The sequence below is a fragment of the Diuraphis noxia genome, unplaced genomic scaffold (genome assembly GCF_037042655.1).
Source record: "Diuraphis noxia isolate RWA-SAM2 unplaced genomic scaffold, SU_Dnox_SAM2 contig0002, whole genome shotgun sequence".
Lineage (NCBI taxonomy): Eukaryota > Metazoa > Arthropoda > Insecta > Hemiptera > Aphididae > Diuraphis > Diuraphis noxia.
The window spans coordinates 10830677-10855825 of record NW_028301712.1 but is presented as its reverse complement, the minus strand read 5'-3'; the positions used below and the strand labels follow the sequence as shown (position 1 = coordinate 10855825).

The window sequence follows — 25149 nt, the reverse complement described above, 5'->3', positions numbered from 1 at the left end:
TAATATCATTGGATTCAAATTTAATTCCATCCATTACAGTAACCCACTTGTAACCTACTGTACAGCAGAGCGACATCCACGACTTACCCGTCTTTTTTTTTTATATACACCATAAAAAATATAAACATAATAATATGAGTTAATAATTACTTTATACTCATTATTCATAGTTAATTTTGTTTTTAATACTTTTAGAGAAAAAAATATGTAATCAATAATAAATAACTATAAATGTTATGCATTTTAAAATTTTTAATGAATCGTATTATTTATTAAAATTGCAATAGCTTTTATTAGACAATTTTAAAGAATAGTTTTAGTAAATGTAGAATCATAGTTTGATTCATAAAAATGACTTTAAAATAAATAGGCCTATCCGAATATATGGTGTTCAAAATACCAAATAGGTGTTGGCGGTGTTGCTATTAAAAAAAACATATTTTATTGTCCATGCGCGCATACTGAAATGATAAACATTTCGAAATGTATCTATAAATATGTATTTATACATTTACCACAAAACATGGAAAAAAAATTCGATTTACTCCAATATGATCCGGCTGAGAAATTCATACGATAGGTACATCATTTTTTTTATAGATAATTAAAGTTTACACTGTACGAAATCAGTAGCGGATCTGAAGATCATTTGAGGAGGGGGCGAATCGGTATCATAGATTGATAGGTAATAACAAAGACGTAACTGAATACATATTTCCCATTATAATATTTAAAAAAAATACATTTTTTTGTATCATTTACCTATTTATAAGTTTAATGTTATAGCTATGACTTATGAATTTCTTGTTCATTTTATCATACGGCGCTATAATTTAAGTAAAAAAATTCCCTAGGGAGGGGTAATCGCCACGTCACCCCCCCTCAAATTCGCCACTGTACGAAATCAGATAATTAAACAAGAATCATCACGCTTAGTTATTTTTTTGTAATATTGTAATGTGAAATAGCTGCACTACCTGTAGTCAGACCATCACCGCCAAGAATCGTTTTCTCATATGATGATTTATGTTGTTCAAAATTTTTAAAAATCACATGTGATAAAGCTTAGTTGTTTCATCTTTGAAACGCAGCCATACCTACTCCACACTGAAATAACGCAACTGTCTACATCGTCCAATTATCAGAAAACCCGTAATAAAATATTGATTTAACATTGAGCAACTATTTTTTTTCTCTGGGGGAGGGGGGCGTTGAACCCGTGGACCACTCACGTAAATATGCCACTGGTTCCTTATAGTATTTTCTTTATTATTAATTGATTCAATTAACAATTCTGCATATTATGTATTAAGTATGGGAAAAATTTGATCAGCCAATAAAAATAGAAGAAAAATAACATACATTAATATATTATTTCACAGAAAAATATAAGACCTAGAAAAGGTTATTTACAAAAAATTTCAATCAGAACCCTTAAAATCGTCCTCAATATCAACATTGAATATGATTATTTGTTTAAAGTAATATAACTAGGTGTCTTAGTAGTTATCTACCAAGGACAGTTTATTACACGAATAATTGAATGGAAATTGGGAATCTATAAATAACACGTGAGACATAATGAATTTTAATGTTTTCGAATGTTTACTGATTCCTGGTTCGTAGCCTCGTAGGTATTTTGTTTTTTGTTGTTGCAGATTTTGCTAATTTATGATTTAAAATTATATTATTTTATGCGGACGCATAATTGTTATTCCTGTCAAAATCAATTCAAGACCACGCACTAGACATTCATTAAGTTGTCGTATAAAAAGCTCAAAATGACAAAAATACAACACTAGTGCAAGTTTCTCTAACCAGTTTGTTATACTAGCTGTGTCATTTTTTGGTAATACGTATTCTAAAACCTATTGTCGTAAACTGGCGAAAATTTTAGTGAAATCAAAGCATTAATTGCACACAGTTTTTAATCATTCTAAAAGGTTAGTACATTTATTATTAAGATTATAATTTATATTCTAAGAAATACAAATATATAATTTATTTTTAAAAAACATATTAAATAATTAATAAACTCTATATACCTTCGTATTTTTTACAAGTTAATACATACTTATTTTCAAAGTTTGTCTGTCCATGTTTAACAAATAAAACAAATAAAAATAATATATTAATTTATCCTGTGTACCAAATAATTTATTTTACCATTTGCCATTAGTTTGAATAATTAGAAAATATTTCCACCATAAATAAGTACATTCATTTTCGAATATTTTTTTTAAATTTTAAAGGAAACATTATATCTATTATTTTCATGTTAAATTTTTAGAAAAAAATATACTCATGAGTTTCATTACCTACCTTGATACCATTAATAAGTATACATATTTAAATAACATTAAGGTAATTCACTTTCTATTTATGGAAAAAACAAAATATAAATTCGATTAGATCCAACCAAAAGATATTACGAACCTATGGTAGGTACATACATTTTTTAAGCACTAGCTCCTAATAACAATAATAATAATAAATAGAACATTTACTAAACAATATATTTATCAATTTGCATATTAGTTGATTATTTGATTTCAATTTAAAATTACCATTTTAAAATATTGTTTTCTTATGTTTAAGAAAATTTACAAAATATCAGTACCTGCTGCAAAGAAAACATCGTATAATTAATTTGCTTGATGCATGTGAAACCATAAGCTACGAGAACCAAATTAAATAATTTGGTTATAACTATTTTTGAGTAATCATGGGAACACTTATTAAGTTATTCCTGCTAGCACTTGCAGTAGGATTAGCTTCGTCTAACTTTTTGGGTAAGTTGTAATATTTTTGAGCTTTTATTTATTAGTTAAATAAAATTTTGGCTTAAGTATAACTATTTTGAAACTATACATGCGTTTTCTTAGTACTTTGTCTCAATCATTATACTCCCATAGTCCCATTAGGTATTTTACCTATACATTTATCATAATATACTTCTTAATTATTATATAGTTATTGATAAGACTGAGCGTACTTATTTCTATAGTGGTTGATCGAAATGTTAAAATATGTATGCATATTTGTTATATATATATACGTATAATCAACCTTAAATATTTATTCAAAAACGTAATTACTTACTAAAAAAAAATTTGTTAATTTTTCATTATAAGTTATAACGTGATTATTTACTGCTGCAGTACCTAATTAATCACTAAAACCGATCGCATGGTTTTCAATGGCGGAACCAGGTATTTACCTACCTACTATTTGGGTGTGTCGTGTGTCAAGAGTCATGTATTTTTGAACGATATAATTTAATTTTAGCATCCTTAGCTATTTGACATTAACTATTGTTAATTTTAATGATAATATTGCATAAGCACCAGTACCATTGATTAAATATATTTAATAGTAGATAATGCAATGGAAATAAGAAATCTACGCAATCCCTCACAGACACATTATAGGAGGGATTGCGTAGTAATGTGTCTATATATTATATTATTTAATATTTTGCATTGGTGTTTTCAAATTACGTGGGAAAATCGTTATGCCTATTATTGGTCGGATTATGTAGGTACGTGTGAAGAGTTTTCACGACAGAGCCAATTTGCGTACTTACAATTTTTTTTTCGACAAAGTGATTTGCGCTAAATACGAATGACATACTAATAAATATTCACTAAATATTAATTGTATATGGAGAACATTTTTCGATTAAAAGAATTAAAAGTAGATACTAACCTAACCTATTTACAGCTACACACATATAGTTGTGTTATATTGACATAAATTATAATATATTTGATAAAAAAATGAGATTCAAAGTTTGTAAAAGTAAAATGAAAATATAAAATTTTTAAATTAAAATAAACAACTATAATTTTATATATTATAAATAACTGTGCATCTATTTTGTATTTGCCGTATAATTGATCTGGACGCTAACTATTATATATTATTTTTTATAAATTGTTATACATCTGCATCTTTTTAAAATTATAACCATGTCTATTCGCCATTCACTATCACTATGCATATTATATTATTATGTTATATATACTTAAGTATTATCTAGTCCTATTGATAACACTTATACTTCGGTATTCAGTATATTATTTTAGAATTTACCATATAGCTACGATGTGTTATTACTTATTATTAGGTATGTGCAGGCCGGCCAAAACCGGTCGTTTGTTTTTTCAGTAGATACCTATCTTTATCTTATATCTAATATATTCAATTATTTCATCGGTAGTTAAACACGTCGACATGCTCAATGGCAACGATATTCAACGAATCGAATGATAAATATGAAATGACAATAATAATTTTTAAAAAATAACCACCGTAATATTAATTAGATTATGACTATAGTTTATATTATTGTACATATTTCGCTACCTATACCTATGATAGTATAAATTACATATTATCTTTATTTTGGCGAAAATCAGGTATTGATCAAAATCACTGATCTAGAGGGGGAGAGGCAATAATTTTTTCACTACACAAATACTGTTTATGAATTGATTATAAATACAGTATTGTTTATGTAGTATTTATAATATCAATGGTAGTATCCAGGAGTAGACACAAGTTCAAATGTATAAGGGGGGGAGCCCTTATTAAGCCCCACTTAACAAAGTCAAAGGTTGCATATTTAGATAGGTAATATAATTTTTGGTTAAAATCTTAAAAAAAAAAAAAAAAAAAAATGATGCATAAAATCAAAATATTATGTGGATAGCGAAGTATAAACGAATACCTAAAAAAAATGCCTTTTTTATTATTATTAAATAAATAAGTAACATTTACAATCTGTACAATAAAAAAAAAAACATAATATTATATTGGATATTGTGACATCGAGAAAGGAAGGTATCCAATGAGAGAACCCTTTAAACGTTTTTCGGCTAAATTTTACGAAACCTTACTTAAAAAAAAAAAATTCCTAAAATACGAAATTGAACTAAATTAAATTTTTCAATTTCAGAACCTATAAAAACTTTTGTCAGGGATTACGAAGAAAGTGCAGTAACATGTTCTTCAAAATGTACCGATGGTTTGTACGCTTTGAAATATGCTTATTTATACATCACTTTATCACAATCGTTAATGTGTATAACAATTTTGAAACGACCATGAAATACGTTTTTAGGAATTTCAAATGGCAATGTGGTGTTCGGCGAGAACAGAAGACATAGCTATTTGTTCAGTGGTAAGACCACCATTATTGCTCCAACTGACAGTGAACAGGGTATATCAGAAGTATCTATCAAAGGAGATGTTAATACCATCGGAACAGAAAAATGTGGCGTTATAATTTATCTTAAGAATCTTCAAATAACTCAGGGATCGAAGGTAAGCGTTTTTTTCATTCACTGAGAGTTAATGTTTTCCGTGAAACTGCAAAATTATTACCTATTATTATTGTATATTTTGGCATAGACTTACAGCAACGAAGAATTACGAAAACTAGAGGGCAACCCTGTTCTGTTTTCTTACAACAACGGAAAAGTTGGTCAGAACATTTGTTCGACAGCAGATGATTCTGCCGAATCGATGAATTTAAAACGGGCGATCATTTCATCTTTACAAATATCGTCAATTCAAGGAAATCAAAAAGAACTTTTAGAGGTGCCTATTTTTTTTCCTGTGATTCATCTTTATACAGCATTCGTGATTCAGTGTCACTAATCATAATTAATATATGTTATTAGACCGATGTTCAAGGGACATGTAATACTAAATATTATCCGGCTACATTGTCCGAATCGTTTTTTACAATAAATAAGGAAAAAAATCTCATCCAATGCACGGGGCACGACAAAATCAATTTAATGGCACAATCGTATCCGGTTAGAATCCAATACGATATATATATATACTAAATTATATATATATATTTATAAACACATTACAGTTAAGTTATTGTTGAGATATGAATCTTGTTTAAATTATTGTACTTGTACAGATTGATGAAGACTCTCCGTTCTCAACAGCCACCCAGCGTTCTGAAATCAAAATAAAAGACTCTACATTAATATCTGTCACCAATGAAGAGACATTCATTTATCAACCATTTGACGCAATTGATGTAGCAACTAGAATAATGGCATCCATGAGCTTGCAATTGAAGAAAGTGAAAATGATTCAATTAAATAAGAAAAATGACCTTCTAACACTGCTAAACAAAAGCCGATCAATTATGTTTGAAAAACCAACTGGAGTAATTGGATCGGTAGATGCGAATGCGTTAGTAGCAGCAACACAATCGGCTGTGACTAAACTCGACCCTATAGTCCATATGGATGGTGCTGATAGTTTTTCAGTGTTAGTACAGTTATTAAAAGTGGCAAAGAAGGAAGACATACTTTCCGCGTTTAATAAAATTATGAGCGGCAGCAGTGAACGTATAAATCCCGAAGTACCAGAGTATGTTGATAAAATTATGAAAAAACTATTTAAAATAATATTTTAGTGTTTAAACCTTTGTTGTGAACGTTAATTATACTCTTATAGGTCAATTTTCATAGATGCTCTAATGGCTGCCAATAGTGGTGAATCTATTGAAGCCGCTGTAGAACTCATAAAAAGTCATCAATTAAGCGATTCACTAACTATTTTATGGTTTTATAACCTAGCCAACGCAAAACATCCTACCAAAGAGGCAGTGGTCAAAGCATCAGTAAATCTATTTAAATACTTTCACTTAGCATTTGCATGTTATTGTACAATAAAACTTAAATTATAAAAATGTTATTATTATTTATAGAACTTACTCAATGACAGAGCTCTAAAAGAGGGCTATCTGGGAGTCGGCGCTTTGTTAAGACAATACCAACAAGATACTCATGACTATACTAGTTCTGAAGTAAAAGATACTTTGAGTAATTTAGGAGAGCCATTAAAGAAAGTGGGCTATGGTTCATTATCATCAAATGATGAAGACTTAATTATTGCTAGTCTTAAGGGTCTTGGCTATGCGCAACACATAAATAGTGATATAGAAGATTTAATTATTCAAATTATCATGGATAAAAATACGATTCAAAGGATTAAAGCAGCAGCATTGAATATGCTTAAAATCTATGCTGAGAATTCAAAGGTATGCAAAAATACGTATTAGATTTAAATCGAGGTCCGCAGTCCGTATACATTAAAATATTTAAGTTGATTACCTATTAAATTTATTTTACTGTTCACGAGTCAAGTAATTTTTTATCGTTAAGATAACTATATAAAAGCAAATTAAGGTTTACTTATATGCAGAGGTTAGAGTGGGAAAAAATTCCAGAGGGGACTAATGTCTCCATATAGTTTTAAGCGTTCCATATATAATTTTATGTATAAACTCCTAATTTGATAAAGGGGACGCTTTTTAACCGCCGTCAGAGGTACTGAGTCTTCCTGCGTCCCCCACTTTAACCCCTGCTTATATGGTTGTGATCTACCGTTTATGGTTGTGTTATATCTCGTCAACAATATTTTATCTGCATAAAATAAAATTGTAAGTGTTTAACCTTTATCTAATTACATATTGTGTTTAGGTGATGAAAGCTTGTGAAAATATTTTCACCGACTACTTAGAAGACTCTGAACTACGTATCTTAGCATTTAAAGTATTTTCCATTGATCCATCCAACTACAAAGCAGCTGTTATAAAAAATGTATTAGACGACAAAAATACCCAACTTCAAAGTAAGATTAAGAAAAATGTTATTACCGTTTGACCAAACATTTGTTAACATTTGTTGTTTTGATTTGATAATTAATTCAGTTCATTATTTTCAAATTGATACAACTAATAAAAATTAACATTACATGTAGATACCTCTTCCTTCTTTTATTATGAATTATGATAACCCTTGTACTTAATTATAATGTTTCGAAGATAATAAGCGCATATCAATATAAATACATACTTTGTTTTTACAATTCACAACAAATTTCAAGCGAGAATCTATAATTATCATGACCACAGAAAAAATGTGGAATTACAAAAGATTAAGATTTGCATCTCTCCTGTAACATTTAAAATACTATTATTTGTTTAATATTACTTTCAATCAATACGTTCCTATCAATAATATTTAGAAAATTAACAGAATTATAATATTGTAATAATTGTTTCCATCAAAATTTTCATTTTAGTTCGAGCTTACTTACTCAGCTACTTGAGTAATTTACAGACGACCACAGACGAAAATAAACTAAATCAGAAGAGATTTTATGAAGGAATTAAACCGATGTCATCAAAAAAATCACTCGATGATATTCTGCGTTACTCACAAAATTTGAATTATTACCATCAATGCCCTATGCTACACAGTGGAGTTTTGTTAGATACAGATGTTATTTATTCATACAAGTAATACAATAATACCAATAAGGCTAATACAGTATATTTTACTTGAGCAGAAAGTTTTGTAATAAATTATATGTATTTTTTTACAGATCTTTTTTGGCTCGGTCTTCTTCGACATCACTTAAAGCTTTTATATTTGGACGTAAACATGACTTAATGGATGTAAATATTATAATCTGTACTTTTATTCAAAAATAAAAAATATAATAATTATTCAAATTAATCCTGGTTATAATTTAGATTGATGTCCGAGTTGAAAACTTGGAACCTTTATTGGGAAAACTATTTGGACCCGAAGGATATTTTGCAAATATTAAGGGATCTACATATGATAATCTTAAAAATTACGTAACTCAAGCAATAAACTATGCTAAAGGAGTACAGAATAACGTAGATTCAGAATTGTCTTCTAAACAAGTAAATTGTTTATAATAAGTCGGTGTAATAATTGTTTTTCCAACTCTTTTATTTTTCAAATCATACAACTAGTGTGCAATTAATTTATAGTTTGGCTACATGACCAATTACATTTATTTTTTTATCGTGAACTAGATATTTCTAAGAAATTAAACGATTTTATTTTCAACTAACTAATTGCTTACTGTAAATATTATGATAAAATGTAGAATATTTAGAACCTAAGGATTTTTAAAAAGCTCCAATTTTATAATATACATAGTTATAGTAAGAACATAAAAACTGAATAAGTGTGTATACAACTTGTAAATTATTAGCTACTTTTTTGCAGGCTTGTGAAAATATACCTGAAGAAGAAATGAAAAAAATATATGTAGATATAACACTTAAATTATTTGGAAAAGATCTTGGTTGGTTGTCATTCCAAGGACGTGAATGTCAAATTACTTATCAACATATAATTGATGCCGTACTGGATAATTTTGATAATTCATTAGCCGATAAAAATAATATAGAAGTAAATAATTATTTCAACATTTATTTAAATTAAATAAATATCTACTTGATCATTAAACAATAATACATTTATTTAGCTGAATATAAGGAAACACATACCAATTATCGATTTCGAAAAGAAATATGCAACATCTTCTGGACTTCCAGTTTCATTAAAAATCCAAGCTACGTCAGCTATTAAATTAAATTTATCTACAACATTTGATTTAAATAGTTATTTGAAAAATCCAGGAAATTCAAATTTTACGTTCAGACTCATGCCTAGGTGATTTATTATAATTTATAAGTATTTAAATATATCTAATTATTTAATATTAATAATATGTTATGGCATTTTGTCATTTTATGTGTACATACTCGTATGTAATATACGTGAAATTTTCTTTGAAAAGTGAAAGTGATCTTCATTCATGAATACGTCAAGAAAATTTTCAGTTTCATTTAAAATATAAATATGTTCCAAAAACAGTTATACTTAACCAAAATGTTGTGAATTACTTTAATTTCATTTTAAAAATATTTTTAATGCGACGATATGCGCATGTGTTGTCTCAGTCTTACACATGTGCGTAACATGGCAAATTTTACGCTCAGTAAATCACGTTTAGCTCTGTTAGTTTAAAATTAGAGGGATGGAGCACTTATAACATTTAAAGGTAAAAGCATTATTTAGACGACCTTATGTGCTTTTTACCAGGTATATTTTAATTTTGAAGCGATACGCGAGTTATAAGTATTTTAAGATGTACTAAAAATTTACAATTTTAAAATGGTTATAACTAGCTTTTTTTAAATTAAAACTCTCGCTAAATTAAAATATAGTATTAATCCCATGAGGTCGTCCTAATAATATTCCTAACTTTAAATTTTATAAGAGGCCAATTCCCTCTAATTTTTAACTAAACGTGATCTGTTAGCCATAAAATTTGCTTTGTTACGCACTTGTAAGACAGAGACAATAGATGTGGGTATCATGTCCTCTTAGGACATCTAACTGTCGTTTAATTCTTATCATGTTATGGAATTAATTTGCTCATTTCACAAATTGGGATAGAAAAGTTAATAAGATATTATATGATATTATTGATTATTAATTGTCATATGTAATAACTGATGAATCCGTCATTTATTTTCAGCGGTTCACTTGTTTTTAACTCCTTATTAACAATAGATGGATATACTGTTGATGTCGGATATAAAATATCGTCCTCACTTCATACATCTACAGGATCTCATTTTTCATTAGAGACGATACAAAATCAAAGTTTTAAAATGGTTTATGGACTTCCTTTGAAGGTTATGGATATACTGTCTATAAAATCTGGAGCGTTTTCAGTAGTGCAAGAAAAAGGAAGTGAATCTAATGAAATACCACTTATGTCTACAAATGTTGATAGGTAATATATCTGCAGAACATACTTAAAATGTGGATAATAATGTTTACATTTTTAGGCAATCATACACGAAATCAATTGAAAGTGTTAAGAATACAGTAGGATTGTCGTATTTCATTGATTATAATTTTCCTTGGAACGGAGAGTTAAAATCGTTACTACCATTTTTTGGTTCATCGTCATTTTCTTTAAAAATGTTTAAAGATGATGAAAACCTTACTGAATATGTTATGATTGGAAGTTATGACTTAACGTGTATGTGTATTTACAATATTTAATAATCAGTAATGCATTCACCAATAAATTAATTATTTATTATTATTATTTCATAGCACCAAAGTTAAAACATATCAAGTTCATATTTGTTACACCGAATACAAACATCAAACGTGGCTTGCAGTTAGTCGTTGTTTATGATACTACAGCAAATAAAACATTATTTGCAGAGTTTAAAACTCCATCAACTAAAAAAATCCTCCAAACGACATTAGTTGATTCCAATGAACAAAAAACCATAGAAGTTAAATATATTGATGGTTCCCAACAGCATTATTTTAGTGTTGGAGTAAAATGTGAAGAGATGGATTCTGAAACAATAAAATATTTACCAATATTCGAAGCTAAAAACTCTACAGAATACAGAAATCATCTCATACCCACGTTTGACGTAGAAGGGTACGTTCTCGTGCAACGTAATACGAATTCCGATAGTAATTATCCAAGTAAATTAACTTTAAGAGACGTTGCTATTGTTACTGCCGAGAGCAGACATTCTTTACAAGGGTCATTAAGTTTTGAAAATAACACAGTATTAGGAGATGTTAATTTAACAGCCAAGAGTGTTACTATTAACATGAATGGATTTCTTAGTGGAGATTATCCGGTATTACAATTGGACTTAATGTTAAATATGACTAGAAACGAACTAGCTAATAAACAATTATTATTGGAGACTGATGAAAGCTATGATGGTTATAGACCAATGTCCAAACTCGTAGCTTTTCTATATAAAGTTAAGACTTTGAATTTATTTACATCCCAAGAATTGCATATTAAAACACCATATGTATTCTTAAGTGATAATTATATCCGTTGGGACGATGGATATATTGAAGCAAATTGTGACGTACTGTTTGAAAACAGTGAACTTACAACGCACGGATATATTATGACCTCCAATCTGCTTGATACGTCAATGAATGGTGAGCATTTTAATTGAATAAATAGTTATGCTTATATTAATTATATCCTATAATTTTCAAAGCTAATATCACTATTCTGCCAAGTACCGAGGATACGGGAATATTCGTTCTTGGGATTTTAGATCATTCTCTTGTTTCGGATCCATCGTTTGCTGGACATAGAGATTTGAAATATATTCAAAATAAGAATAAAGATGGTAATTATTTTGAACTTAATTTAGAAGAACCGAAAACACTTGGAAGGCATCATTTTAATACAACACATCAGGTCAGCATAGCTATACTCTATAATTACTACCTTTAAGTATAACTTATTATTTTTTTATTTTTAGTCTACAGATGATTTTTTGAAGTATAATATTTACTATGATATTAATAATGGTTCTACTTTTACGGTTGATATGAATATTTTAGCAGACGATATCACTTGTAAAATTAATTTTGATTCTCCCAATCCTGAATATAAGTCTTTTATGATGTTACATGGCTGGTTAAAAACAAAAAATACGTATTTATTTGATACAAAAGTATGTTTCTAATTATAATCACAAGATGAGATTTATTTATTATTATTATTATTATTTTTTTTTTTTTGACAGAATATTTTAAAATAAATAATAAATTTGAATTTTACAGGTTTTGTGGCCTGGTGATCAATATTCAAACTATCTGAATGCAAATGGAAATATTTTTTTGAACGGACATCATACACAGATGATTGGAGACATTGATTTTCCATTAGCGCATTTAAAGAATTTCCACATATCAGTAAAATGTAAACCTAATCCCGAAAATGAAGATGTTGGATTTGCAACAGTTCGTTGCATTTCTAATGAAAAAGTTTTATTATCTGAAAAGTAAGTCTTTTGACATTTAATTATTATATGATAAATAATTTTTTAATGAATAATTACATAAGGTTCTTGTATAAATTAATAATGACCAATGATGGGTTATATGTGTCTGGAAAGAGTATTTACGATGAATCACAGAATGTCAAACCTATTACTTTTCATATAATATATAAAGGATACGATAATGGAACACAAGTATTTATATTAGTAACAATTAGCTCCATCTAGAATAAAATATAATATAATAATTTAAACATTATAATATATTTCTAGATGGCGTATAAAGTTTCATTGATACATAATAATCAGCAATTAACATACAAAAAATCTTTGCTTGTTAGTAAACACATGTTGAAGTATAAACAAAGTAACAAAATAGATGATGAAGAACAAAAAATAATGATGGAATTAGAATATAATATAACAAGTATAAATTATTCATAAACAAAAAAATGTTTAAATATGAATAATAATAATAAATTAATTTTAGATGCATGGAATTGGTATTATAAATTAATATCCGAAGTCGATTCCCCAAATGTTTTTCATTATTTGATTAATGATGGCCAAAACGTGTTAAAATTTAACTCCTATATTCAATTTAGTAATTACTCACTAGATAAAGAGCATACTCTTCAAATTATTTCATCAGAAGGTGAAATTGACTCGTATAAATTTAAATGGCTTACAAACTATGAAAAAACAGGTTGGATTTTATATATTTTTTAAATATACATATACATTGTATTTTATCAGGAAATATAATATTTTATAGGATTCGTGTTTTTATATAAAAAACGAGAAATAAGGGGCTTAGCGCATTATAGTTTAAACGCTATAGATGGAGGATACAATTTTACTTATTCGGGACAAACGTGGTTAGATTATATTGCTAACCCAGATTCGGAAAGCACCTTGTCAATAGTTACTTACTATTCCCTTGATGAAGGACTTTCTGCATTCAGTGACATTAATATATTTGTACCATTGTTTAATGATAAGGTAAAATAAATAATTTAGCCTGTATATTTTAAACACTTCTATAAACATAAACAATTTTAGGAAATGGTTGTCAATACCTATGTCCAAATGTTTAAGAACTGGGAAAATCCATTAAGTATTCATTTAGAACTTGACATTTTCCCCAATAAAAATCAAGCATTAAAACTCCTTACTAGTTTGAACAGAACCATTCAAGATAGTGGAGTTTTGTATTCTGCCTTGGTATCAGCTCAAAGCGATGTAAGCATGTCAGAAAAGTTCTACGCTTTACACGATAATTGTCTTATAAAGACATATTATATATTGTATAATACCGTATTGTTCATTTTATTTAGGGAATGCAATTATATTATGCTTTAAAAGATTCTATATATGTTTCAAGGGAAAAATGGGGAAAATATTTAGATGCACGTTTTATTGATGCGGATAATAATATTAGACCATTTGAAGTACATTTTGAATTAGTTCCTAGAGGATTTGCCAACAAAGTCTGTATTACCTTTATTTATATATTATATTAGTATAATAAGCGTTTAAACAATAATTAATTTTTTAATATAGATTAACATTTTTGATATTGCTTTGATCGACGTCAATTCGTCAATTATAGTCAAAGATGGAGTTTTGAATACACGTTCAGAAGTTAAGTACAATGATCGTCCGTATTTCTTTGAAATTTCGCTCACCTCAAATCCTAATTTCAAATTTATAATGGGATGGGAAAGTATGTATTAACTTCAAAGGAGATAATTCATTTTCCATTCAAATTATTTATATCTTTACTAGATAAAACGGGAAGCCATGAACAGCTGATAGTCGAAGGTTCTATTAATATGGATGAGTCTGCGATTATAAGTGCTACTCGTATACAAAACGATGGTAATGACGTCATACCTGTGGGATACATTAAAAAATCCTTAGATAAAGAAAATTGGTGGGATACAAGTAACCATTTGAGTAAAGAACAATCTAACAAAATTTGGGTATGTGCATTTTTATGCATATAGCTTACATTACAGAATTTGTTTTGATTCTGAGCGGAGCGATCAATATAATATGTATTTTTTGCATCAATCATCACATTTTAGTTGAAAAATTTAAACTTCATTAATTTTCTAATTTGAAATCGAATTAAGATGGCATAGGATGTTAAATTAACCTTAGGATGGTTAAAAGTATAAAAATAGGTTATTCCTTTATACATAAATTATCAAGCAAAACTTAATTAAACCCATTGTATAACTATATAATAGTAAAATAAACTATTATAATAGGTACTAATATAAATACTTGATAAAATATACTTATAGTAATGCATGCTAACAGATAGTCTTCGCTCAGAACCATTCTTTGTATACAATAATTCAGCGTTGAATTCCAATTCAATACTTATGTACATTACTCTATAACATTATCTGATCCATGCCGAGGTTCATTCGTTACACCTCATGGCTAATGTACAGCAAAGCGGTTCTTTCTTGCCTATCTTTTAACATAAAAATCTGTTATTCTTGTATTCTAGCAATCATTAAAGGGACAGTTCATTGAAATATTTATAAATGTACACAACAATATGGTAAATATAATGTCTGTGGCCAAAAATCAGCGTAAATTACGATTACATGAAGCAAAAAAAGCCTATCCACAATATCGTACATTAATGAAATATGCGAGCGACGAGCTTAAACAAATACATGATGAAGTCTTAGAAGATGATTATATACTACAAATACCAATGTTGATGTAAATTTAAAAAATATAAAAAAATATATTTTTTGTTCTATCGGTAAATTAAATATATAAATATATTATATCTTGTACTTATAGACAAAATACCACAGAAGCTGTATTTTCCGATGTTATCGATTTTATGAATTATAACAGTGACTACTTCATAAGCTCGATTAGACATCTAAATGAATATATAAGAAATTATTCAAAGAAAATATATAAGTATTATTCAGATCGAACAAATGTACTCTTGGATAAGTTGGAGCATAAAATTGATGAATTAATCAACCAAGTGGAGCTTACTTTACTGGACTTATTTAAACAGTTAAATCTATATACTGATGAACCTGTGAATGGTATGCAGTCATCAGAACCTCGTTCGGTCAAAGAGTACTATAATAGTAAGATATTAGTTATAGATTAAATTAATTGTAAAAACTTGCTACCTTAGTACCTTATGATTTAAAAATAATGTGTAGGTATAACCTACATTATAGTATAATAAATTATTATTAACTTTATGATGTAACTAGTAACTATGAACTAGTGAACTACAGTTCAACTGAATGTACAGCTAACTATGCAAGGGCGTAATTAAAGGAGAATAAGATCCACCTCCAACACTTTTATTTTACTGTTAATATTTTATATTTTGTGGGGTAGGTTACTGTATGAGGCTTACAAATTTTGCTAAAAACATATAATCCCCCAACCAAATTCCTAATTATACCACTATAATTGTGCCTCACGGATAATTCGTGTAAAGACATAACAATTAATATGATTTTTGTTTTCTTAATTAGAAATTATGGATAAATTCATGAAAGGTATTGAGAAACTTAAGGATACAATAGATGAAATTAAAGACTTGACAGAGAATTATATGAAGAGTTTGCCACTTTATGACATGCTACGCGATCATATTGAAAAAGTAAAATATTCTAAGCGTGAAATAAAATCTATAATTTTATTCATATATTTTATAATGATTGATTGTAGTTGAAATCATACCCTTACAAAGAGAATGCGTGGGAAGAAATACACAACTACTTGCAAGACCTAGAAAAGTCAGCTCCAACCAGAGATTTTGCTAGTTTTGTCAATGCTTTGGATAACTATATAAATAATGTTAGTGTGCATATATAACTATAACAAACGCAATTACTTATATTTATAATTTGAATTTAATCGTATAGATCATTCATGACATACCGGTGAGCCAAAAAGAAATAACAACCCTAAGGAATAAAGGACTTATAGTTGTGAAGTCGATGATATTTGATTTCTCAAATTACGTAGATCATGATAGAGCAATGAATATTTTTAATGCATTACGTAAACTTACTACCTTTGGCCAAACTATTCTTCACCTAGCCTCGCCAAACACATTTAAATATCCAACCAATGAAAATCTAATGTTATTTGACTCTAATATGCAATTGTATCATACCTATTTGAATCCGTCGAATATAATGCCGCCGTTCGATGGTAATGTACCTATTTATTTAGTTCCTACATTCTTTTTTAAAGTATACTCAGAATTATTAATTCACACTTTATTTATTTTATCGTTTATACAGCTCATAGTGTTATAATCGACTTCACCAATATAATTACTTACAACGGTAACCCCTACAGTTTTATGCCAAACACCGGTTATTATACGTTGGTCGAAGATTTTGTAAACAAGAAATTTTCAATACTTACTTATTACGAGCAAAACATTTTAAAAAAAATATCGATTTCAGTTTATAATGGTGAAAATTACATATTGCTTTCTGGAGGAAATGTAAGTAAAAAATTAATTATTGAACTTTACAATAAAAAGTAGCCTACTTTAAGTAGGTGCTGCAGTCTACTCCAATTTACAATTAAAATAATAAGTAAATAGGATATATACGTTTTTTCTCTCCAAAAATGTACATTAAACAACGTTTATTAGTATTATTATTATACATTCATATTGGATAAAAACTATATTAACGATTGTTTTTCATCATAGCGTGATTGTCTTAGTTTTTATTAAAAATATAAATTTTTAACGATGATCAAATTTTTCTAATTTTAAACAATGATTACAGATAACCATTAATGGCAAAGATGCTGATTTTCCATTTATGAATGACAATTTAAAAGCATGGAAAGATGTTTATTTATTTGGAATTGACGTTGCTGTTGGTTTCAGTATTAAATGCACTTTGGATTTAAATATTGTTCAAGTGTCTATTAATGGATACTATCATGGTCAAGTGCATGGTTTACTAGGATCAATGTATCAAGAACCCAGATTTGATTTAAAACTACCAAACGGAGAAGTAAACCTAACCTATGATTAAAAAAAAATACTAACAAAAACAAAAGCTAAATCTATATTATTTTAAATTGTATTTTCATGTTAGTTACCCGATGATATAGCATCATTTTTGTTGGCGTATGGACAAAAAGGAAACACCAAACCGATTAATATCGATTTATCACAAACCGATGTACCTCTATGTTCCAGCTTGTTCTCTGGAACATCTTCTCTAAAGTAAACATTAAATTAATTGATTATGGACCCGTTTTACAATCATAGTTTAAACCTCGGTTATGCTTGAACCACTGATTTTACCGGTCGAATTCCGTGGTTTAACCGGAGTTAAACTATTGTAATACGGGCCCTAAGACCATAGTTAATGAATTCTTGCACGTAACATAAATTTTAGTAAATGATTATATACAACATTTTTTTTTATACTTAGACCATTCTTCCCAACAATACCACCAGCAGCGTATAGAGCGATTTGCAATCAAATCGTTTCTACAGCTACATCTGAAGCAGACACCTTGAATAAAGCTTGTTTAGTGGCTAAAGCTTTTGTGAGCATGGCAAGACAAAAATATATGTTAAGTTGTAATATTCCGGATATGTGTAGTAAGTACCCTCAACTAATAATACTGTGATTATTTTTAATGTAATATTTTAAATTTACTTAAAATATGTATTTTAAAATTATTGAGTCCTTATCGTATTGTGTTTAGTTTAGATTGGGTACATATTATAAAATAATAAACTACATACATATTTTTTCTCGTATTAGATATAGAAATATAAAATATTTTAACATGATACCTAATTAGTAATTATTATGAATGTGTTTTCTGCAATAGCCGATAATGTAATGAATATCTCTGTGTCTGACACATTTTATTTATGGATATCAATATCAGTCATCACTCATGGCGCTGATCTCTTATTTATTTAAGTTTTCATAATAGGTACTGTTGTATACTGTGCAAAGATAAAAAATGTTGTATATAATTTAAGTGGGCATTTCGTATATTGTAATCAGTTTAATACTCTGTCCTCTTTGATTTTAATTATATATTAACTATAAGAAATTATAGCTTTTTCTTAAAATATAGATAATATATTATATTTTAGATAATCGAAGTTTTTTTGTATTTTATAGTAACAACTTCGATACACGACCGTACAATAGACGCGTCGACGAGTATTCAGATATCTGATCCAAGCGATGAAGCAGATATAATTATTTTGTTCGAAGAGGTCCTAGAAATTGAACAAACATTTTCAGATATATTGAATCCTTTCATAAAAAAAGTTACAAATGACTTGAAAAGCAAAGGAATAAAGTAAATATGATTATATAATATAAGATATTATGACGTTATACATGTGCTTACACACTAGGCACGTCGTGTAGTTCAAGTTGAGGTATAGGTATTAGATGTTAGATATTCAACTTTAACATATGAGTAATGAGTTACTAGAGTATTGAGTATACATGGTGGAGGCACATTTTAAGTTAGAAATAGTGAGATAGAAAAAGTTGTTACTAATTTACAACAATAATATCAAGTGCAGGATACCAGCTATAGTATAGGTAAAATAGTTATCTGACAGGTTAGGTATGATTGATTTAGAATTTAGACAACAGAGAAATATAATGAGTTAAATAGAGTTGTGTACGTCGCATGATAATTTCATTTTTTTTTTCAATAATAAAATTATCATGATCACTATATTTGTCTATACCATTGCCCATACCGTGGGTCTGTTTCCGTTATCTCATAAGTTAATGTATTTTCTGTGTTAAAAATAAACTATATAATTATGTGTACCTACCTATATTATTCCAACTTTCAGAAAAAATTTAAGTTATAAATTTACAAGCTTATAAAGTTATAACTAATAAGATAATTAACCCAAACCAAGCGATTAAACTAATGTGAATAATTATTATTAAATAATAATTTTAATTTTTTAAGTTTCTATTTTTGTTCTGCATTTTAGTAACGTCAAATTTATTATTATTGGATACTCTGAAAAAAGTACAGATTCTGAAGTGCATATGTATTCAATTAACGATGACAATGGCTACACAAAATTATTGAGTGACATTCCGAAATCGACAGAATCTCAAACCACCGCCGAACCAGAGACAAGTTTACTGCAATCTCAACTTATGCATTCGTTTAGAAAAGTTATGGGTATGATACGTAAATAATATTATCTTACAGTTAATCTTAGATTAAAAATGTAATTTATTTTAACTTGCTATCAACAAAGCGTAACTAATAATCAAAAGGTGGATAATAGTAGGTATATTTACTATTGTAATTTAATCATCCCCAATCCAATTAAATAGCAGCCATATTGAATAAAAAATTCTGAATAAATCTTAATTTTTAGTCAAGCATTAAATTAATTTAAGCAGTTCAAATTTTAAATATGTCTGTGGTATATAATACCAAAAGATTTAGATTTCAATATAATTTATTAAAGTGATGTAAATGTACGATAAGAATTTATCTGACCGTTTAAAATGTGTTTATTATTTAATGTTCAGATAAAAATCCAAAAGACAAAGCATACAGACTTTCGGCCGATTATCCGTTCAGAGCGAATGCTATGAAAGTCGTTTTGTCCATCGCACAATCTCTATACAGTACGCAAGAATCCGTAAGTATTCAAGTCTCATGCAAAATAATATGATAATTGATTAAAAATCTACCACCTTACACTGCAGTTATCTCAATACACGTTCAGCTACGTAACATCATGGTATTTGAAACAAGGTATCACGTTTTACTTGATCGCCCCTATCAATTTGAATGATGCTACAGACGACGGAATTTTCGGTAAGGCAATTTTATTATTATGTAAGGTATAATTATTAATTAATAATTTAAAGTAAGTGTTTCCCAAACTGTGTATTATAAAAATTTGGTAAAAAAATGCTATTAAATATTCTTGGGCGATTAGGAAAAGTAGTTTTAAAATATATTGGGCGAAAAGCGAAGGGTCATTTTTGAGCGAAAAAAGTACCGCCCGCTTACCTATCATAGGTAGAAATCCATTTTAAGGCGTTCTAACATTATTAAAAATAATTTGAGCGGGGGATTTCAATTCAAGATACCAGCGGTATTTAACTTTCTGTAGAATACTGACCTCCAATGAAACTATGAAAGCTTTTTGGAAATCGTGGACCCCCCACCAATTTTTTGTCGAATACTTATTTTTTACAAACATTTCATGTTATCATAAAATTATAATAATCATTTAATATTATAAATTATAGGAAGTAGACATAGAGGTATATCTCTTACAATATAAGATAATATATTTTATTTGAAAAAAAATTAATAATAATCCTAAAATATTATAATAATGCACTCATATCACGTATTGACTTATGTTAGGTGTTAAGACTGCCGCGGACTACAAGTTAAAAACCGCTGCAATATAAAATAAAAACGTCATGTTTATTTTTTTAGGGTGTTGGGACTATATGCCTATATGATATAGTGGGATATCTGAGGGTTTAGTCTCCTTCCAGATTTCCGCTCATACTATTAACTACATTGGCTATATTTTGTATTTAAGTATTAATGTAATAACGATATTATAATATGTGTGTTCATATAATATTTATACATTATATATTCTTACACATAAAATATGCTTCTGTACGTTAAAGGTCTTAGAAGATCATCAAGGTGAAAAATAATAATTTTTGGTTCTAACATTGTTTTGTTTTTCCAGGAGCGAGTGGTATGAACAGAATTTATACAAATACGTCACCGAATGGTAAATACAGTGATGGCGTGTATACTTTCGACCAATCATTAGAGACGAATTTAGTGTTAGATGTAAGTAAAATTAAATATAAATAGGTAGGTATGGTAATGATTTAGTAGTAGGATCAGGCATCCACAGTGAATGAAGAGGGGAAAATCCTAAAAAGTGATAATAATAAACGACGAGGATGTGAATTTAATTCTAATGTATTCAAAAACAGGTATAATAAAAAAGTGTTCATATAAAATCGAATCAGGACTCCGACCGTAAATAACCGTATTAATTTTTTTACACACAATTGATGTTTATAATAAGACAACAGTGTAGGGTGTAGGTATATGTACCTATATACTTGTTGTGCCTAATAGGAAGGTATTATCCATTGTACGTAATATTCTAAATATATGTCAAAATTGAGGTCCATTTTTTATTTTCATTTTAATTAATATCAAAAAGATTAGTTGGGCTCATTGAAAAAAACTCGTGTGGTGGTCCAGGGTTATCTTAGTTTACTAATATTCTTAATGATATTGTCATATATCGTAGGTTAGGTATAATGTGATATAGGTATATTATAAAAAGGGATGACATTTTTTTTTCTCAACAGTAATAATTTGCATATTCACATTAATAGTGTTATTAAGTCAGGTAGGATGGCCGATGGGTACATAATATTATGTTTATTTAATGATATTAATTTGGCATATTAATATTATTAGTTCCCCTATATTCCTAGAAAGTCACCGCGAACCGCCGATACGAAAATGACGTACATTCAATATGAAATTGTAAAAACCATTGAATTAAAAAGATTTATTTGTGTTTTACAGACGGGCGGGACCATGTACGATTCTCAATTTTTCACCCAAATTTCGAGTGCAAAATTAGAGACATTCTTGAATTCGTTGTGCGGGACCATTGTAGACAGGTCCGTTAGTGATAAAGTGATCCAAAAAAGTTGTTCCAGTTCGTTGTACAATGGAATGATGCCGTACACGAAGTGCGTGGTCATCAAGAACTGATACCGACGAAAACTTACCTAATTTTTAGAAGGTGACACATAATATTTAATATTTTTTATTACTATCATACTCACACATAACAATTATAAATCTATAACATGTAACGCGTGAAAAACAGTTAAACATATTGGGAACGACCTTTTTTTTAGACTTCTCTGCTTTAAAATTTCATAATATTGATGGGCAGTAGAAAAACGGGAAAGTATGGACTCTTGCTAATATTAATTCTGAAAAATAGTGTAATTCATTTATAAACGATACTTCCCACAACTTATCATTCATTCATCAAAGTTGAAAGTTATTTATTGATAAATTCTGTCCTAAATAGCACGAGTTCCGATAATTATTATCTTGATTTTTACGCTGGCCCTGTATTTTGTTTGTATACATTTTACCGCTTTTTACATAACCATAATACCAGGGTACGTTTATAATGTTTATACCGAATACCGTTTACCGGGTGTCAAGTATACCGGCCGGTTGTCTGCAACCAGCGTTCAAATGTTTGATTTAATTTTATTTTCGTTTACAGATAGATTCGCAATAATGTGTGTTTGGGTCAAATGTAATATTTAAATTTTAAACCAATAATTATTCATTATTTTCTAGATCATAAATATGTATCACCACAAAAATGTTTAAATGTATTATTATTAATAAATTAGTATAATAGTTATTATTGTTGTATTTATTTATTGTTAAATAATATAGTACCTGTAAACAAAAAATACTAACAAATTAAATGACTTTGAAAATTAGTAAAGATAGATCAATTAACAACACGATTTAAGATGGTAAATTAGTTAGTATAGATAGTAAGATATACTATCTGAAATTATGATGAACAGTCACAATATCACTGTTTTCGAGATACTTAAAAAACTGGTTCATTTTATTGAAAAAAGTTGGTTTAATTTTAGTTGTAATTCAGAGATGTGATACGTAGACATGCATTTTTCATCAAGTATGTTTTATATTTCAACATTCTTTAGACGTGATATTATACATTTCAAAATATTTGATAATTTGATTGTTGTCAGTCATGATTTGAGTACCTATAAGTGTACAAAATACATATCATATAAGTACCAATATGAGTTGAAGAAGGCGTTTAATAATTTTAAGCCATTTCAACTTTATTCCTTCCCTCTTTTGGAACTTTGGAAGTTTAGGGGAAATGTCCAATCAGACCAATGAGAAGAAAATATGTGAACTACATACCCTTCGAAAATAAAATGTAGTCCTATGTATATGGTTTAGGGTAATGAAATGAAATGCTCGCGGAAGCATTGCGAAAGCTGTACCCGCGACGCCGTCGGTTCAAAAACGAAAAAAAAAAGGGTAATGAAATGCTAAACTATAGTGTAAGTTTTTTTATATTTACTTTATTTTTAATAAAAAGTTCTTTAAACAATAATTTAGAGAGATAAAATGAAAATAAAAGTTCAAAAATAAAAAATATTTACATATTAATATAATTAACCGCTGGTAGAAATATCATCTTTTGCGATGTATTATATTTCGATTGTAATTTTCTTTAACTGTTTTTAGAAATATGAAAATGGGACTTAAAAAAACTGCACACATACCTAAGCGTCCAAAAGCTTTGGCGGAACACCGGGGCAAACTTTTAAAGTACGAAACTTTCCCGTAGGAAACGCGTTTGGTCAACTTAATAACCTATCATAGTTGAACTTATATTTAAGCTATATCTTATTGTAAGTATAGCCGTACCTAAACAGACTGACTATATAGATATCCAAAATTTGACTTAGGATTTCCAAGAATTTAAATAGAAATTGCGGAATTGTTTCAAATAGTATAGGTACCTATAAAGATGAATCAAATCAAAATGTTCAAGGTCCAGAAATTATATAATATACTAAATATTGATGTCCATAAGATTACGTCGATTACATAATAATTGATTAGCTTCTTATTGTAAGTCTGAACAGGCAAATAATGAAAAAATTAAAGTGAACAATAGTGGTTATAGGTACCTACCTATATAATGGCTAATATTATCTACCGCTTTGCTGTTGCTTGTGCAGACTGAACGACATATCGTTGTAATGTATGCTTTCTATTTGAATTCAATGATATATCGTTGCATATGAAAACGATTCTGAGCGGAGACATTGTGCCAATAATTTAGCATACTTGTACAAATGAACAAATTTAATATGTAGTTTAAAAAAAAAAAAAAAATTATTACCTATATGTTAATTTATCGATTAAATCTAATATCGTAAAATTTTTAAATTCAAACGCTCTTAAAACAATAATGTTCCATTTCAGTATACCTACATACTCTTTTATATTTTTTTGATAAATTTGAAAAACTTATATGCCTACCTAAATTTCTAACTGAAAAATATTTTACAAAATTTCAAAAATTTCTTATGGCTATAATAATAGATCTAAGGAAGTAAAAAGTTTGAAAATTTTACCATGCAAAGTAAATCGTTAATTTAAAATTTGGTGAAAAATGTTAGTGTCTTTGGTTATACCTATTCGTTCTAGAATTGCAAGAAAATATCAAGAGATGGAAATTTGTTAATTTGCCGGTGAAAATCTAATAAGTTAAAATT

General features: G+C 28.2%; 1 protein-coding gene across 2 annotated transcripts; it reads left to right on the top strand.

The window, feature by feature from the left end:
* The first annotated feature begins 1787 nt into the window (after positions 1–1787).
* Positions 1788–23234, top strand: apolpp (retinoid- and fatty-acid binding glycoprotein apolipophorin). 2 transcript variants are annotated; one of them, XM_089218695.1, is made up of 45 exons: positions 1788–1943; positions 2599–2792; positions 4961–5029; positions 5126–5328; positions 5416–5604; positions 5688–5825; positions 5942–6402; positions 6490–6655; positions 6743–7075; positions 7518–7668; positions 8122–8338; positions 8425–8497; positions 8576–8752; positions 9084–9269; positions 9346–9533; positions 10405–10665; positions 10721–10917; positions 10995–11864; positions 11927–12132; positions 12197–12391; positions 12501–12721; positions 12784–12913; positions 12992–13145; positions 13209–13424; positions 13494–13720; positions 13781–13960; positions 14056–14208; positions 14282–14444; positions 14507–14703; positions 15243–15463; positions 15548–15852; positions 16255–16382; positions 16451–16579; positions 16648–16939; positions 17032–17240; positions 17533–17766; positions 17851–17981; positions 18193–18365; positions 18904–19087; positions 19749–19945; positions 20305–20417; positions 20485–20596; positions 21501–21607; positions 22367–22589; positions 23091–23234. In XM_089218695.1, exons 2-44 carry the CDS (start codon positions 2726–2728, stop codon positions 22556–22558), a joined length of 8715 nt encoding a protein of 2904 aa, XP_089074821.1. In that variant the 5' UTR covers positions 1788–1943; positions 2599–2725; the 3' UTR covers positions 22559–22589; positions 23091–23234. The 2 variants fall into 2 exon arrangements, with proteins under 2 accessions (XP_089074821.1, XP_015379574.2); XM_015524088.2 differs by having other exon boundaries at positions 22367–23234.
* Positions 23235–25149: the final 1915 nt, after the last annotated feature.